Source organism: Bombyx mandarina, chromosome 21 (genome assembly GCF_030267445.1).
Source record: "Bombyx mandarina strain Sakado chromosome 21, ASM3026744v2".
Classification (NCBI taxonomy): Eukaryota; Metazoa; Arthropoda; class Insecta; order Lepidoptera; family Bombycidae; genus Bombyx; species Bombyx mandarina.
Window position 1 is genome coordinate 7,452,738 of NC_143227.1, and position 19,801 is coordinate 7,472,538.

General features: G+C 35.4%; 1 protein-coding gene across 14 annotated transcripts in view; it reads left to right on the forward strand.

The window, feature by feature from the left end:
- SK (small conductance calcium-activated potassium channel) overlaps positions 1-19,801 on the forward strand; it is a 248,143-nt gene that overhangs the window by 120,532 nt on the left and 107,810 nt on the right. For 8 of the 14 annotated variants that reach the window (XM_089736387.1, XM_089736385.1, XM_089736390.1 and 5 more), the window contains exon 4: positions 19,103-19,132. The exons of the other annotated variants lie outside the window; for them this stretch is intronic. In XM_089736387.1, the coding sequence (XP_089592513.1) occupies positions 19,103-19,132 (30 nt within the window). The remainder of the gene's footprint in view (positions 1-19,102; positions 19,133-19,801) is intronic. 14 annotated transcript variants of the gene reach the window in all.

Consider the following 19,801-nt stretch of genomic DNA (forward strand, 5'->3'; position numbering starts at 1 on the left):
TTTTTTTTTAGTGACTCAAGTGTTCTGTTGTTCTTGAAGCCTTTTTGGCCATGTACTAATTCGCTTTGAAATGAACTCCTCTCCATGGTGTGTCCTTCTAAAATGTCGTTCTTTAAAGAAAAAGCTTGAAGAGAGAGTTTTCTATAGTAGGCACCGATTTGGCTTGGCTCTCTATTATTTAAATATTATTTAATTTTTTTCAGATTTTACATCCATATTACATTCATTAAAAATAACATTTCATATAGTATATAAATATATATATATATAATTAACTAGTTACAAGGGGGCTATTAAATGACTATAAATTTAACTATTGATAAATGACTATGCTTTGAAACACATTGGTTGTTTTTGTTTAGCAAAGTAGTAAGTAAATTATTCTTTAACCAATTAATAATATTTCAAAGAAAAGCCCACTTCTGCCGTACTAAGCCAACACCTTTCCCATTAGGATTACCTTAATTGCAAAAACGAGTATAAATTTTCTCGTTGTTTTTCTGTTATGTTCAAAACAGATGCAAAAGTGTTTGCACATTAGGTATTCATGGCGGTTAAATGTAATATACACGGGTATTTGCAAGAGAAATTTTACAGAAAACTCGTTTGCTTCTAGACATGAAGTAACAATAAAAAATAATTATTTTGCAGATCCACGTATTAGAAGGTAAGCCCAGTTTTCGTTTGCAATATTCAGTGTAAGTTAACGCTCGTGTTTTGTTTTAACAGAACATTCGAAGGATCTACTGTTCGAAAATTATTTTATCATGATAATTAAAATCATCATTACAATTGCTTGAATGACGTCAGTCATCGTAGCGCAAAAAAAAGCTCTTAGCGTTAAACGTCATTGTTACGTAAACTAAAACATCAGCACGGTACGTCCTACGTGCACTTTTGATTATTGTGAGCTTTGAAAGGCCATAAAAACATAAGCATAGTCCATTCACGAAAATAATCCTCACTTAGACTGTAATAATAATTTATACCAAATGATTTTATTTTTTAACCTTGAAGGTATTTAGGTAGGTAAGAATCATAGGGTCCAACCGATGGTGTGTCATTGTTACCTATTTCAGTGATACAGTTACACTGTTACCTACCGCTAAATTTTACTTACAAACTTACGGAAGTTTATAAGTTATAGTTATATTAAGTTAAGCTATAGTTTACGTCTACAGGATGGTTCTGGATATCACACGGGAGCAATCTCCAATCCCTATGTTTATCGCCTCCCAGAAGGATCTGGGGGATTTTCACGGGCATGTAATTAAATCTTGTTTGCGGGTCTCCGTTAACTAATTCAAACATAAGAACTCAATAATTGCAGGGAGATTTTGTTTGAGACAATCGGAATTCCGACAAGACGAACTCAAGGTCGGGTCGGAAGTTTATGTGTAATATAGTCCAAGGCTGAACCATTTTGTCAATGAGATACTATCGCGACTCGTGGAATGGACCGTATATTGTTCGTTGCACACTTTTTCGCGTTTCAGAATAGAAAAAAAGGGTGAGATTTGTTTTGTTTTTCCTGAACTTTATGTGCTATGTTTACGGTTTTTTTTTTTGTCCGTTTCTATTTTCTAGTAGACTACATTTCTTTTTGTGTACATATTTTTTTGCTTTATATCACTGTATCCGAATCTTGATATATGAAATGAATTATATTATTATTATCATCGTTTATATATAATAATTTGCATAATTACTGGCGGTGGGACCTCTTGTGAGTCTTCACGGGTAGGTACCACCACCCACGCCTATTTCTGCCGTGAAGCAGTAATGCGTTTAGGTTTGAAGGGCGGGGCAGCCGTTGTAACTAAGTATACTTGAGACCTTAGAACTTATATCTCAATGTGGGTGGCGCATTTCCGTTGTAGATGTCTATGTGCTCCAGTAACCACTTAACACCAGGTGGGCTGTGAGCTCATCCACCTATCTAAGCAATAAATAAAAACATGGGAGGCCACATCTTCGAGATGTATCGAAATTGAATTTACTGAGATATTAACGATGAAGTAAATCTTGCCTCGTATCTATTTTGGGTATCCTTAACATGGAGAATATCTTAGCTGGGATTAATGAATGTGCTGTTAAATAATTCATAAATTAGGTTAAGTAGTGGTATACACACCTTCAGCACTATCGTTTATTTTAAAATTTATGTTCTTAACTTACTTACTTAGCCATTAATAATCTTTTAAATTAAGAAAACATTTAAACAATCGATTGATTTTTTTTATATCTTATACCTTTAAACGAGCAATTCTTGTATATTAATATATATATATAATCTGAATCTCGGAACCGGCTCCAACGATTTTCCTAAAATTTAGTATACAGGGGATTTCGGGGGCGATAAAACGATCTAGGTACGATTTATTTTCAGAAAATGTTGTTTTATTCGTGTTTTCAATAATCAACTCTTCCCGACATCTATTGGCGAATAATGATATTACTATTTTTCTTAATTGAGGGCAACTAACCGCTTTAAAAAAAAAACAAGATGGCGTTATCAAAAAAAAAAAAAACGAGCAAAGCTCGGGGTCATCGTCTAGTTAGTGATTAAATGCGATGATTTCAATTAAAAAGACAATAGGGTTTTGTTGGGTGTAATGTAGTTACTGTATATTCTGCAACAAAAGAAAAATACCGTGTTATAAACGAAAGTTACAATTCCAATGACTTTTAACAACGTCGTCCAATAGCCACGGGAATTCGAAATCAGTTCAATTTAAGCGAGAACGAGTCTATGAAAAATTCACGATGGAAAATTAGAAAAGGGGCCATTGCCTACGCTTTCAGTTCTGAGTTAACACGTACTTTGGTAAGTGGGAGCCAATTTGTTCTATTTGGGGCACGAACATTACTTACTCACTTTAAAATTTTGAAGTAATTATTTATGTACAGATGAAATATTTTATTTCTCAAGTGAATAAATTATAGCTAAAATTATCTACATATTTTATGTGAGTTGCACTTTTGTAACTCATGTTACATGTTACAAACAAAATCAATTACGTTATGTTTCACTATGAATCGAAGTGTATATGTAAGTAAACCTATAACAAACAATCAATAGTAAAAAAGAAAATTTCTTAAATTTTTAAGTAATTAAAAATTTAGATAATTTATTTCAATTTAGATGCTTTGCGTATTGAATGCTATAAACACTATTACTGCAAATCCGAATGAGAGTGCGGACAAAAGGACCGGTGAAACAAACTCATTCACCTTACATTGTTCACTAAATAATAGTTGTGACAAAGCAAATTTACATAATAACACTAAAACAAAGCACTCAAATAGTTTAAAGACATTTTTTTAAATGCCTCTAATAGGTTCACGCGGGTGTATGTTATAAATAGCATGAAAGAAGGCTTTCTTTCATAGAAGTAACTGGTGGTTGGACCTCCTGTGATTCCGCACGGGTAGTTACCACCACCCCGCGTATTTCTGCCGTGAAGCAGTAATGCATTTCGGCTTGAAGGGTGGGGCAGCCGTTGTAACTATACTGAGACCTTAGAACTTAAATCTCAAGGTGGGTGGCGCATTTACGTTGTAGATGTCTATGGGCTCCAGTAACCACTTAACACCAGGTGGGCTGTGAGCTCGTCCACCTATCTAAGCAATAAAAAAGTAAACGTGTTGTTAGTATAATAAGTATTCGTTAGTTTCATTACTTATTGTAGATACATATCATAAATCTACAACAGCACAATTTTAGTCTAAAATAACTTTTGAAGCCTAAAATAAATGACATGGCGGCGGTGTCAAATGTCAAGCAACAGAGAAACTGCCTCCCATTTGTTTGGATTTCCACCTTTCACGCGAAACTGACGGGCTTTAAACTCTTAAGCTTAGACATTTTTTCTAGAGCAGGCTCGTATGTGTGCGGACTAAAATACTGTGTAAAGTTACAATAGAAAACCCTTGTACATTATCGTTACCGTCTGTTTATAATTTTAACTAGGAGATGACCGAGCTTTGCTCGGTACATTTTTGTTGTTGGTAAATTGTGTTTTTTAGAAATAATATTTAAATACGAATTACATATTGATAAAATGATGAAATATTCCAAGATCGTTTAGGCATTTTTAAGTGAACACGTGAGTTAAAAAGGCACAAATAATTTAAATAAACAATTCATTTTCTTGGTCTAACCTTAAACCAAACACTCATTGGCTTCGGGTGGCTTAACAACGCCATCTGCTGAAATAGCCTTAGTGTTATTGTGTCTTTAAAGCAGTTAGTTGGTCTCAATTATGAAAAATAGTATTATTATTCGCCAATAGATGTCGGAAAGAGTCATAAAGTTGATTATTGAAAACACGAATAAAACATTTTTTGAAAATAAATCGTAGCTAGATCGATTTATCGAAATCCCCTGTATACTAAATTTTATAAAAATCGTTGGTGCCGTTTCCGAAATTCAGATTATATATAATTATATATACAAGAATTGCTCGTTTAAAGGTATAAGATAAGTTGCTACAGTTTTTGGTAAAGAAGTCGTCAACACCTGCTATGTAACATTTTAAAAAGAAGGGAGTTTTCCCTGAGTTTGGGTCCCACAGTCTCATAACTCGATTACACTTGATTCTTGAAAACTGATACATCTAAACAAATAAACAAACCATGATTTAAATTGTATCAGGTAATAAAAACCAATCTTTCAAAATCTGGTATACAAAATAAAATTAAAGTCAGTTTGCCACATATGCGTTCCTTAGTCATCCAGTCGAATGTGTCCAAACGTTGCGAAGTAATTTTTTTTTTTTTTTATGATTGAAGGATTACAGGTGGCCCGGAGGCCTTTCCAGTTTCACCAGGACAGGTGGGCGAGCAAAGGCTCAGCCAGGAGGGTCGAAGTTATTGTTGGCGTTCCTTGGTAGTGGTAACATCAATACGATCAGCTGCGTACATCCTTGGGTCGTCATGCACTCTTACAGAGACAAGGAACGGAATAAAATAAAGCAGAGGTGAAGGATTACTGGACGAATTTTTGTTGGAGATGATTTGATATGGAATGATTGCAAACATACTTATCCTTAATAGATTTAGGGGTGTTAAAGCGTCATCCTAGCTAGCCAAGGAAGGCTGCACATAAGTAGTTCCAGGAAATATACATACATACATACATATCTTTTTTGTACAATTAGCGACAGTTATAGTAGAAAGGAAGTAGTTTTGATTACAGAATAATTTACATTGAGAGGCGTAGATCACCCATATTCAAATGTATAACGCGTGGATTTGTACAGACTAGAGGTCCCGCAGTAGTCGAAATTCGACTATAATTAATTGGAATTCTAAGTTTGTATGTACACTATTATGATTGTATTTTATACTTCTATAATCACAAATTTCGCCAAGACTACATTATAAAAAATATTAACAAAGACAAACAATATTTAATCTATTCTCAATTTGACCACAGACGTCAAGAACAAAAGTTTGACAATAAATAGTATGCATGCGTGTGTGCGTCAAATACATGGTATGTAGTGTGTGTAATATTTTCTTTATTGATTTAATGTATCTTTTATGCATTATTTAAAAAAAAATATTAGCATTGTGCACTTCTTCTCTATATTCTCTATAAGTGTGGAAAATTTCATACTCCTCCGTCCACGCAATTTTCGTAAAAAGGGATACAAAGTGTTTGTTTCACGTATTAATATATAGATTATGAAGTTGAATCCTGTTTTATTTTTAACATTTTGAACTATGTGAGGGCACATTGAGGAAAAATTTGTATTTAAAATTATTACTGTTCACTTATATGAATCGTTACATTTAATGTACACATCTGTCCAATGGAATTATTATAGAATGTAATAACGATATTAATTCCCGGTTGGATGTAAATTAGGAATGGAAATGCGACACGTGACAGTAGCGGAGACCGCCTGTATGCGATTCCGTATGCTCCAATGAATATTTAGGCTGATTTCAATGACGATTAATTGGTTTGATTGATGATAACGTAGTTTGAAATAGATTCTGTAATACCGTCAAAACATATTTAAAATTTTGAAACCAATTTTAATTATTTAGTTGACGTATTATTCTTTAAATGATTTAAAGTTGTTGCCCACACTGAAATAATGTTATACTATTTTATATATGGAGAGTTTTTAGCAAACTTTTATGTTTTCAAGGTTAATAAATAAATTATTATTATTATTATAATATTGCATAAATTGAGTTCGTATTCAGTGAAGGGTTAAATTAAAAATTTTCTTCATTAACAAAAGTTAAGACTTACCAATTTATCTAATTATGATACTGCAACATTTTCTAATATTAAAATCAACATTAACAATATGACTATGAAACGCCATTTCAAATATTAATACGATAAATAAGTTTTTTTTATTGCCCTTGTAGGCTGACGAGCATACGGCCCTGATGGTGAGTGGTAACCGTCGCCCATGGAATTCAGCAATGCCAGGGGCAGATCCAAGTCGCTGCCTACTAAAAAAGAATCGAGTAAAATAACTATAATTTGATGAGATGTTATAAATCGATAAAATTAAATATGATTTCCAACTCGAAATCATTAGCAATGCTAATACCACTCCAATGGCTACAAATGTTGCTCCGACGCGATGCCGCATGCTTCATTGGAAATAGTTAGTCAGATAATGTCAGTTAGATCTGATAGCTTATAATTGAGTTGTTTATATAGTTTCACCATTGTTTATCAAACGTTCCATTTTCTATGGTTCAAAAATAACTTATGTTTGCTTTAATTTAATTATCGAGTACCTATCGAGCTCACGGATCATCTGGTGTAGAATGATTACCTTAGCGCCTAGACATATAACGCGAAAGTCGTCTTGGCCTAAAGGATAAGACGTCCGGTGCATTCGTGTTGAGCGATGCACCGGTGTTCGAATCCCGCCGGCGGGTACTAATTTTTCTAATGAAATACGTACTCAACAAATGTTGACGATTGATTTTCACGGTGAAGGAATAACATCGTGTAATAAATGTCAATCCCTGAAAATTATAATTTGCGTAATTACTGGTGGTAGGACCTGTTGTGAGTCCGTGCGAGTAGGTATTGCCTATTTCTGCCGTGGGGCAGCTGTTGCTACTATAATCGAGACCTTAGAACTTATATCTCAAGGTGGGTGGCGCATTTACGTTGTAGATGTCTATGGGCTCCAGTATCTACTTAACACCAGGTGGGCTGTGAGCTCGTCCACCCATCTAAGCAACAAAAAAAAAAAGAATGCCATCACTCTGATACATGAGGTCGGAGAAAAGTATATAAGAAAGGAGTAAATTAGACCCAAATATCAACTACCAAACATTCTTAAACGAAAATTCACACTACAAAAGCAAGAAAAGTCCCGTGGTACCCTAAAAGGGACGCTGTTATTTTGCTCAAGCTTGAAAGACGTTTCCTAGTTTTCCCTTCACTAGTAGTTTGCGAGTCCCCACGGCTCGGTACCATCGTTGCGTTTGATTATTACGCAATGCAATCATGCTGTTTGTCTTGACAGATTGGATAATATATTCGAATGTAAGCAAGATTGACAATATATCTTGAGAAGACGACGGCACTTAATCACTCAATGCTGTGAGATTATAGTGTGGCCACTTTTTTTTATTTTTTTTATTGCTTAGATGGGTGGATGAGCTCACAGCCCACCTGGTGTCAAGTGGTCACTGGAGCCTTTAGACATCCACGACGTAAATGCGCCACCCACCTTGAGATATAAGTTCTAAGGTCTCAAGTATAGATACAACGGCTGCCCCACCCTTCAAACCGAAACGCATTACTGCTTCACGGCAGAAATAGGCAGGGTGGTGGTACCCACCCGCGCGGACTCACAAGAGGTCCTACCACCAGTAATTACGCAAATTATAATTTTGCGGGTTTCATTTTTATTACACGATGTTATTCCTTCACCGTGGAAATCAATCGTGAACATTTGTTAAGTACGTATTTCATTAGAAAAATTGGTACCCGCCTGCGGGATTCGAACACCGGTGCATCGCTCAACACGAATGCATCGGACGTCTTATCCGTTAGGCCACGACGACTTCAAAACTTTATGCCAAGGTGATTTAAGTTCCCTCCTTATCTTCAGTAGCTTTTAGTATGTATTTAAGGAGACACAGCTTAATCGCTCCTTATCGCTGCCAATATTTGCAAAACCTTGTTTGAAGACAGCACTGCAGGATCACTGGAGTGGGAGTTTAGCATCGATAATGTTACAATGCGCAACGCTGTAACTGCTCTCGTTACAAAGGATATATTATATACTTCACGCTGGTAAAGGATGAGTAGGCAGTCCCTAAGGATCTTAACGTTCTAAAACACAAAGCGAACGACAGCAGGCTCAAAAGATTTTAGCAGAATTCACTAGAATCTAATTAAACCAATATAATACGCTTATCGAAATCATGACTATGATTCTATTAATTTTCTCAGATATTTGAAAATATAACTAAGATGACGATATAAATACTGTAAGAAATATAAGATACTTATCTAAGCTATTCTTGTTCCTGAAATCTCACAGAACGTAAGAAGATAGCCAAGGAAAACTGTTTTGTGGACTGTACAAAATTCTGATAAACAACAATGTGTAACTTTGAATGGCTTTCTGAAGTCTTTTAACTGCTACTATTAGTGACTACACGCTAACAGCTTGTGACGGATTATAGCAAAGTGGAAGCTAATGTTCCTCTACCATTATTATTGTAATGTGCTAAACGTCGTTAAAGTTTTGTAAGGCTAAGGAAATGGGTTTTATGTAGGTAAACGATGATCGTATTAAGTGGTAGTATTACATTTAAGAAATTTCCTTTAGACTATTTTTTTTGTTCCATTGAAATTTAATACTTGCATTATCTGATTTAATACAGATATCTATATATTAATACGTGAAGCAAAAACTTTGTATCCCTTTTTACGAAAATTGCGCGGACGGAGGAGTATGAAATTTTCCACACTTATAGAGAATATAGAGAAGAAGTGCACAAAGCTAATATTTTTGTAAAATAATGCATAAAAGATACATTAAATCAATAAAGAAAACATTACACACAGTACATACTATGTACTTGACGCGCACACGCATGCATACTATTTATTGTCAAACTTTTGTTCTTGACGTCTGTGGTCAAATTGAGAATAGATTAAATATTGTTTGTTAATATTTTTTATAGTGTAGTCTTGGCGAAATTTGTGATTATAGAAGTATAAAATACAATCATAATAGTGTAGAAACTTACAATTCCAATTAATTATAGTCGAATTTCGACTACTGCGGGACCTCTAGTAATACTTAATACGTATCCAATAGTCTACATTATACTCAAAGAAAGTTAACGTGTGCCTTTGAACTTGTTATAAAATAAGTTGTAAGCAATTTAGAAATAGCAGTTGCAAGCTGCATATATTAGAATATTTATAAGACAGGTCACGTAAAACTACGTGCCCGGCATTTTCAATTGGAAATAAAACAGTTTAATTGTGAAAATTTGTTGATATTATTATAATGAAAATTGTGTGTATAGATGTAATATTTTCATCGAAATTTACAAAAAATCATGCATAATATATGTATTTACTATTGTGGTGCAATAGTTAGCGATCCTAACTGTTGAGCCGAGGGTCGTAAGTTCGATTCCGGCATCAAGCAAATATTCGTGTGATGAACTAGTTTATTTGCTCTCTGTTTGGGTGGTTAATATCCATTTGTATATATATTTAACATAATATATAAGTATGTAATCAGTATCGGGATCTCATAGTCGGTATAGGGAATTCTAATTTGGGGCTTTATGAGCGCGTGTGACTTATCCTCCGATTTATATAATTGTAGGAATATACGACAAAGAGAAGATCTTCCACCGAGCCGGATGTTATTTGCTCGGTAGACCGACGGTCCTAATGTTGTTGTTCGGATCTTGTATATATGCGCTTTATCTTGAAAATGTCGTAAGCGAGATTCAGGCATCTGTCAATTATCTTGCGTTGTATGATGGCTACCCGCCACATCACTCCCCTCCGAGACTGGAGGTCGTGTCATTTTTTAGTTAGCGTTGTCCGTGCTGAGATTAGCTTGCAAGGGCCAGTGCTGCTCGAAGCCTGCGGTGAGTCGAGGCTGAGCTTGAATGCTGCGTGCGTGTCGCCAGTGCTGCTCGAAGTTTGCAGTGAGTCGAAACTGAGCTGAATGCTGCGTGATTGTCGCCAGTGCTGCTCGAAGTCTGCGGTGAGTCGAGACTGAGCTTGAATGTTGCGTGCGTGTCGTGCGTAGTCCATGTGATGCAGAGCTGCCACGCCGGAGATGTGTGACCTCAAGCGTTGATGATCCGGTCGTGGGCTGCGATGAACTGTAGCGGCGTGATGAGGCAGTGAAGTTGCGTGCCGTAGGACCAGGAAGCGCGGTGAGTCGGCTGCGATGGTCCTGTTGAGGCTGCGATGCTGGCTTGCTGTGGGACGACTGTCAATGACGTGTTTTTATCTGCGAGAATGCGGGGATTGTGGTAGCCGAAGTTCTTGATGCGCTGATGATGAATCAGAAGGTTGCGTGTTCATGTCACGTCGGGGTCACCAGTTGTAGGAATATACGACAAAGAGAAGATCTTCCACCGAGCCGGATGTTATTTGCTCGGTAGACCGACGGTCCTAATGTTGTTGTTCGGAACTTGTATATATGCGCTTTATCTTGAAAATGTCGTAAGCGAGATTCAGGCATCTGTCAATTATCTTGCGTTGTATGATGGCTACCCGCCACATAATTATTATATGGCTAATGCTGAATACTGATAGGAAAATATTAGCCACTGTTAAGCATCAGATATCTTCAAATGAATACCTAGAAAGTTTATGATCAATAAGATCCTTTGACCTAAATTCACGTTAACGAATGCGGATCAGACCACAGGAATGAACGATAAACTTTAACTTCAATTAGTTTCTTATTAAATACTTGGTAGAAACACGAGAATGTTGACGATTGGGGAATAGTTTTAACATCTGCCCGTATGAGGACGGTGGGCTCAACACGGAAATATTTTTGGTTCAACCTATTTTATAGTTTGAGATCGATTTAAATAGTTTTAAACATGATCCCAATTATGTAGCTATTAAGCGTATACGATTTAAATTGGTTTTCTAGAATAATATGTTCAAAACTCCCTAGCCAAATGCCATTATAGTTTTCGGTCGTATATATACTGTTACTACTGCCATATAAATAAAATTATAATGGAAATGAAAAAAAAAATTAAAAACCATCTTCGGTATAGTTTACTCAAAGCTGCCTAGGGATGTTTATATGCCAAAAAATATCTTAATTAACGGATTCTTTTTTATTGCCCTTGTAGGCAAATGAGCATATGACTCCCCTGATGGTGAGCGATTACTGTCGCCCATGGACCTCAACAATGCCAGGGGTAGAGCCAAGCCTCTGCCCGCATACTTAATTGCTGAAGATCGTGTCCCTGAAAGGCCTTCGTGGCTTTTTGTACCATCAGCTTTCATTTCGTTCAGTTTTCGGCTTCTTTCAGGGCGGTCGTAACAGATGCATATTATGTATGCATATTTTACTTATTACATAATATGTTCTACATATTGAAGGAAAACATCGGGTTATGAATTTTATATTAGCGTTATTAATTGTGACAGGGCCTATTGTGAGCCAGCATTGGTAATTACCATCCTTCCGGCTATTTCTACCGCAAAATAACAATGCAATTTTGTCTGAAAGGTGACACAGTCGTTAGAAAATTGAATTGAGAATTCGATGTTTCAATATTTTTTTTATTGCCCTTGTAGGCAGACGAGCATACGGCCCACCAAATGTCATGGGCAGAGCCAGGCCGCTGCCTAAAAAGTTCAAGTAACGCGGCTTTCACATCCTGATGTTTATCATCTCCGGGAACGCCTTAAGACGAGATGAGTTGAGAGTTCGTTCACTCATCTAAGTAATAAACATCTGAATATTTAAAGAGTATCGATTGGAATATTTGGGATTAGCGGTAGGCATCGGCTTGGTTCTGCTCCTGGCATTGCTGAAGTCCATAGACGACGGTAACCACTCACCATCAGGTGGGCCGTATGCTCGTCTGCCTATAACGGCAAAAAAATATGTATTTGGAAATAAAAACGTACAAATAAAAAAATTAAATTTAACGAGTCGTTTTCAGTAGTGTTTGAGCAGTTTATTGGGATATTTAGGGTCAAGCGTTAATGCATGGTTAACGTTTAACCGGCCTACGGAGGGAAATATTATCCAAAATAAACTTACCGGTTTGTTTTATGGGCATAGATGAGGGAAAATAGGAAGCAGTCCGAATATAACATTAAATATTATGGCATGAGTGCCTAGCCTTATTGCAACCTTCATGTTTGGAAGTGAATATATAAAAACAACAAATTTATAGAAGTTATTAACTAAATATTAATTTTTAATAAAACGTATTCATGATTCCATACTCCTTATAAATAAACCACATAACGTAGTTTAGAACTACCAGGAGAAGTCATTTGTAAAACAAACAAACACAATTAATCATCGTTCAGTATAAATTCAAAAACAAAACAATTCATAAACAAAGTATTCTATTCCTCGACAAAAGTCTTTGGCTGCAAGCTTTGAGCTTTAAAAGACTTCCTTAATCGTTCGCACAAACCCAATATTTAAGCAACGATAATTAACTACTGAAATTCCATATTTATGAACCTTGAAAATGTTGAGAAATAACTATGTACTAAAAATAAACCACAATAATTATTCTGACGTCATTTCAAAGAATATATGCATGCAAATGTGACAAATGAAAACAAAGTTACTATTAATAAATTAATGCAGGTCTATTATTATTATTATTAAGAAAATTATTTTAATTTCATTTTATGATATAAAGTTGATTATCTAGTGGATTTTTATTGCTCTAAATAGGTGGATAAGCTCACAGCTCGGCATAGATATCAGAATGTGAATGGCATCATGAAATAATATAGAGAGGTTATTTATTATATAAGGTACCCTTCAAACTGAAATGCATTTCTACTCGCCAGAAACAGGCAGGCTAAAATTACGAGGTACAAACATGTGCGAGTGCGTGTGATTGTGTAAACTTAAACTTATTGTAGGCTTCATTATTACGTGATGGCATATTTTCTTCATTGTGGAAGTCGTTCACTTATTAGCTACGTTTGTTGAGCTTTAGTATCGTTTCTTAACTTGGTAGGTGGTGGACATTTTTGTGTTGTGCCCCTTGCATTGTTGACTGACATGACTGAATGACATGACAAACTCACAGGACTGCCTGACGTGGTTGACTGACATGACGGATTGACAAGATTGGCTTACAGGACTGAGTGACATGATCAACTGATATAACTGACTAACGTAGCTGACTGACTGACAAGACTGACATACTTCCATAAGCGACGGGAACCACTCACCATCAGGGGAGTCGTATGCTCGTTTGCATACAAAGGCAATAAAAGAAAGCCTATTAGAAGTATACCAGACATGTTTTGTAATGTGAGTTGAAGTCGTTGTGCCTACAACGACTTCAAGGTCTACCCTGATCTACCTTCGATGGATCTACCCGTTTATTCTGCTAAACATGATAGTAAAAGAGAAAGAAAAATAATTCAATACAAGTACAATAACACTTACTACGAACGAGTGTCAGCTAAAACAGTATTTATCAAGCAGCAACACAACAGCTTCAATTTTCAAACGAACCATTTCAACGTAAAACAATACTGTACTAACGAACAGAAACAGTCTCTCGGTAAACATTTGTATCTACAGAACCACACCCCGAAGCGCTTCGTCTCTTGACAAACGATACTCCACTATATTAAATTCACCAACGCAACGAAGTACCGTTGATATTAATATTGTATAAAGCGACGAATCTAGAACTCGCTAACTAGAAGTACCCAAATAATAAAGAAGTTGCTATGAAATCCGAGAGTGCTCCGGAACGCTTTTCCATTTACGACTTTTCGCCTCCCGCTGCGCCCAGTCAAACGATTGTGATTCATTTTTTCACGAAATATGCAATAAACTAGGCCATAATTTGCCTGGCACCCGTCGTCATATTGCAATAGCACTAAGAGATGGATCCGCTGAAATTATTGATACCTTTTTACCTCGGAATGTGGCCTTTATTTTTCTTGGAAGTTTATTTATTTATGTACACACAAAAAAGAAGACAGAATACAGAGTAATAGGAAAATTATCTACAAAGGCACTGCTTATTTCTTTAAGAAATCTCTTCCAGCAGACCTGCGAGAGGATTATGAGAATAATAATTAAAAGTGATGAGTGTGTGTAGAACAGCTAAAAGAACAGATACATCATGAGAATTATAGTAATGCACATACACATAGCAAATATTGTTAAACTTGAATACAAAATATTATAAGTAAAACAGTATATACGAAGTTTATAGTTTACACTGAATAAAGTGGCCAATTAAATATTATTAAAGTCACAGACAAAAGACAGTCAATTCGGAGAGAATGAAAGATATTGCAATAAGGGGAAATAAGAAGTGGTTATATCAATCTTTGGTCAATAAACTACCAGACGATATTTTCTTTAGATTGATATCTTAACATTTAATATTGAAATGAAAAGTCAAGTGAAATCACCCAAATGCATACAGTAAAACCAATTTAAACTGTTTTTCTAGTAATATTGCATCTAGTAAACTTTATGAAAGCAGTTGCAGTGAAAGCAGTGATTGATTTTAAGGGTTAGCGGCTAAATGATTGTTAGTATACAGTATCAACTTTCATATAATTCCAACTGGAAATTGATGATTATTTTATTAAGTCACTGTCCGACTCTGTTGCGGTCGTCACTTCCGCGTTGTGGCTTCAATTAACGTTTTTAACTTTTCTGCGGCTGGCTTGGTAAAACTCACCGTAAAATTGGATATTTAAATTTAGAAACCCAATTTAACTTCAGCCTACTGTGCCATGTGAATTTAATTCAATTCATTTCGCGCTCTCTTAAGTTAGTTCGAAGCGGTTTTTTTTTTTAAATTTAAAGCCCTCTTTCCTAATTTATACCATGTTCATCGGATCGAAAACACGATCATTAAAAGGCCCTTATGATGATACGTCATCTTGTCTTAAGTCCGTTTGTGAACACGTATTAATGAGAATAAAATTTAACTGTATTCTAGGTTTAGGCCATAGGATCTTTCTATCACTCCAGACGCCTTTTTTGTTGAACTCAGGAATGCTGATGCTCGCATTAGCTAAATTTAAATAAATTTACCTTCAAATTCAGACTTGATATCGATTGGAATTTATGTAATATCTCCTTCAATACATTCGTAGTTCATTTGAAACGATACCACTTTTTCGAGTAATTCTTTCAAGATTTATTAGAACATAAAATTTATATACGTGCTATAAATACTCAGAAGCTGTGTCTGAGACAAAGGGTCATAAATAGATTTATTACGAGAAACCGTAGAAGCATTTCTCTGGGAATACATACCTTATGAGTGTATTAATAATGTACAATGTGATTAATATATTGTTTATGTTACGGTGTAAAACTACGCTGGCATAAACGGGATTTACTTATTGTTGATATATAGTAAACACGTATTGTAGCTCACACTACTATTATAATATGTTACAGTTTTCAAAACTGCTATTTATAGACACATAAAACGGGTATTTATTGATAGTTGAGCTTGAGCTTGAGCAGTTTACAGGGTGCATATTAGAATGAACTAGAGGTCCCGCAGTAGTCGAAATTCGACTATAATTAATTGGAATTGTAAGTTTGTACACTATTATACTACTATAATCACAAATTTCACCAAGACTACACTATAAAAAATATTAACAAAGACAAACAATATTTAATCTATTCTCAATTTGACAACAGACGTCAAGACAAAAGTTTGACAATAAATAGTACGCATGCGTGTGTGCGTCAAATACATGGTATGTAGTGTGTGTAATATTTTCTTTATTGATTTAATGTGTCTTTTATGCATTATTATATAATAAATATTATAAATATTAGCATATAAATAAATGTTAGCATTGTGCACTTCTTCTCTATATTCTCTATAGGTGTGGAAAATTTCATACTCCTCCGTCCGCGCAATTTTCGTAAAAAGGGATACAAAGTTTTTGCTTCACGTATTAATATATAGATAATGAAGAAAAATAAGATTGAAAAAAAAAAGTAATTTAAGTAAAAAAAGTTTTAAATTTGTTCTTTGGAACACGAGATCTTCCTAGTGAATTGTTAGACTTTAAATGTAAAACAGCAGACACGAGTGTAAAAATACGTACACAATAAATCGCAAGAAATGTTCAACCAAGTTAGGTCGCTACAGAAATCCGTGCGGGCATTGTGTGCTTGGCGTATTGCCAATAGGTTGCATTGCCGCAGAAACACTTACCCTCGAATACAGAATAAGGTAGATGAATAAATGGGTATCTTGCTATTGGCAACTTTTATACTCAGTCTTCATTTTGTCGCAAGACTACTGTTGTCATCATGGATAGAAAGTTCACGGCTTACTTGACCCTAAGCATTTATTAAGGCCCATAAACACGAAAAACTAAATAATGCATTGTCCCGTCGTCTGTTCTTATTTTGGTGCGCTTAATTTTGCAATCTACAGTATTATCTCTAAGCCCATCATTAAAATTGGGTTCAGGTTATAGTCATTTATAATAATTACCTCATTGGTCTAAGCCTTTAAGTTCTTATGGGGGACAACTGCTCGATTCTTATAATGGAATAATAAATGGGTATAATTGTTCAAGATATTTAGTGGTCAATGTCTGAGTGAACTTTGTTCTTGCATTGAATGTGTGTGCCGATACGTATTAAAAAATTTAAAATCGTAGTTATGGACAGTTCCATGTTTTTATTTAAACATAATCTAAGCAAATACCTCGTGCTGACTTACGTTGACAATTAGACAATAAGTCAAAATAATAATAAGTTAAAATAAAACGTAGTAAGCCCGTTAGATAGAAGCTATACATAGACACAATGTGTTTAAGTAAAATTTAACATTATCTGAAACAGTATTATTGATTCTGTTATTATTTCCTCAGAATAAAATAAAACGGAACTACACGTTGAAACTACAGAGCTCTTTATGTAATTCATTTTCACAGTAAAGTTAAGAAATCAGTTAGACAGTAAGAACTTGCACTTAAATGAAAACTAGTTGAAATGAAGTTGACTGCGCGAAGTTGTAATCCTGATTAAGAGACTTTCGCATTGTCAGAGGAAAAAGTTCGAGATTTTCATCTAGATAAGCCTAAGTTGTAGAATAGTGAAAATGGCGAAAGCTGCATTTGATCATAATTAACATGTAAACGGTCTAATTGGTATTAAATGATCGAAATGTCTACCTTTTTTTTTTATTGCCCTTGTAGGCAGACGAGCATACGGCCCACCTGATGGTGAGTGGTTACCGTCGCCCATGGACTTCAGCAATGCCAGGGGCAGAGCCAAGCCGCTGCCTACCGCTTAATACTCTCCACAAGCCTCGTTTGAAGAAGGACATGTCATAGCGCTCGGGAAGCACCGTGGAGGGAAGTTCATTCCATAGCCGGATGGTACGTGGCAAAAAAGACCTCTGGAAACGCACTGTGGCTGACCGCAGTCGCTCCAGGTAGTATGGATGAACTCTACTCCGGTGGCGGGCGGTGCGATGGTAAAAACGAGATGCCGGTATCATCTCGAACAATTCCTCAGAGCACTCCCCGTGGAACATACGGTACAAAATACATAGGGAATAGGAATAGCTTGTGTGCGTCCTCATACTTTTAAGCATTTAGTCGAAGTGTTGGTTGAATTGGAATAATGATCATTAGCGTACCTATTTCTAAAACCCACTGAAGGTATGGCGTCTTGTGAGGTCATACAGGTAGGTACCATAGGCCTGGTTGCCTCGTTTGGTTCATAATCAAAATTTTCCCTATTACAATTTATTTTTAAATAAAGTTCAAATTTAATATTTCCAAAATCAAATATAATGTTATTTCACTCGTTCTGAGGCCGAACTCGCTTCGTTGAACAAGATAAACAGCGCAAATTGTGGCTTTTGCACAGTACAATTTTCATATATAGTTTTATATGAAATAAATAAAAACATGACAGACACTATTGGAACACGTGCGTTCAAAATTGTTAATACGGACTAATCTATAAAAAACATATAATTAACAAGAGGCCATGAACCGCAGGTGAATTTTGTATTTGTGTTTTCCCACAATATCTAAACAAAGTTCCCTTGTAAACTTTTGATTAAATTCCACAGATTTTTAGGGTTCTCGTGTACTTTTTTGACATCACTTAATAACTCATGGTGATTCAATGATTTGTCCATGATCACGATAACGGTATTACTATTTAGAACGTCGAGAATGAAAATTGAAAATTATAAGCGCGAGATTTTGAATTATCGACATAATGATAATTTATATAGGGTATTAGAGTGCTGCATGTTTAGTATTACCATTTTAATTTTTGTATTTTGCATTTAAGTAATTAATCTTACTTATAGTTAGTTAGAAAAAGTATTAATTTTAATTTCGTAAAAAAAAAACCAATTTCGTCACAAAAAAGTGGAATGTACGTAACGTTAGTTGCCCCTTCAACTTCATTCAATATTTTTTTTTATTTTTTATTGCATAGATGGATGGACGAGCTCACAGCTCACCTGGTGTTAAGTAGTTACTGGAGCCCGTAGACATATACAACGTTAATGCGCCACCCACCTTGAGATATAAGTTCTAAGGTCTCAAGTATAGTTACAACGGCTACCCCACTCTTCAAACCGAAACGCATTACTGCTTCACGGCAGAAATAGGCGGGTGGTGGTGCCTAACCGCGCGGACTCACAAGAGGTCCTACCACCAGTTTATTATCACTTACACAAAAACTATACAAAGCCCATTTATTTTATACAGAACACTTCGTACATTCTAAGACGGCGTATATACTACTTTTGTTTTCGATACCTGCCTTCCGCGGCACAGGGCGCAAAACAAAATTGAGTATCGATCGTAATAATATTATGAAAGTATATTTAAATTCTGTTTTAGGCCTGCACGGGACGTCTAGAAGTGGGACAGGTAAACTTTGTATGTACCTAAATAACACGTATGTATTCTGATAGAGGCTTTGTGAATAATTAATGACCACTAATTGCTTTTGAAATACATTTTAAATTGAACTAGCGAAATGTTTTAGACGTGTCTCGAGGGCAATTCGTGTTTCGAATCCACTGAATTTTGACGTAATGAAAATTTGAATTGACTTGTTCATGTTATTTTAATGCTATTTCGAAGCAAAACCGCATTTGAATTCCATTTTTATTTGATTATACATATTTAATGTTGTTTTTAATTAGGATGTAAAACTAGATTTATATTTTTATTTTATTTGGCATGCATAGGTAAATCGTATGATGTAGACTGTAAGCCATTGACATCGTTTTAGTGAATCTTCTAAAATGTTTTATGGCCATCTTTAGTACCTAAAGTTTAGACAATAAAATAAAATAATTATATTTAGTAACCAAATTAGTTGTTTGAAATTTGAATAGGTTTACGAACCGGATCTATTTTTTTTATCGCCCGTGCATGCAGACGAGTATACGGCCCACCTGATGGGAGTGGTTACCGTCGCCCATGGACCTCAGGAATGTCAGGGGCAGAGCCAAACCGCTGCCTACCGTATATGTATAATATAGGAGGGCGCAACTGACGCCATGCTGTTTTTAAAAATAATGACGTCATTCT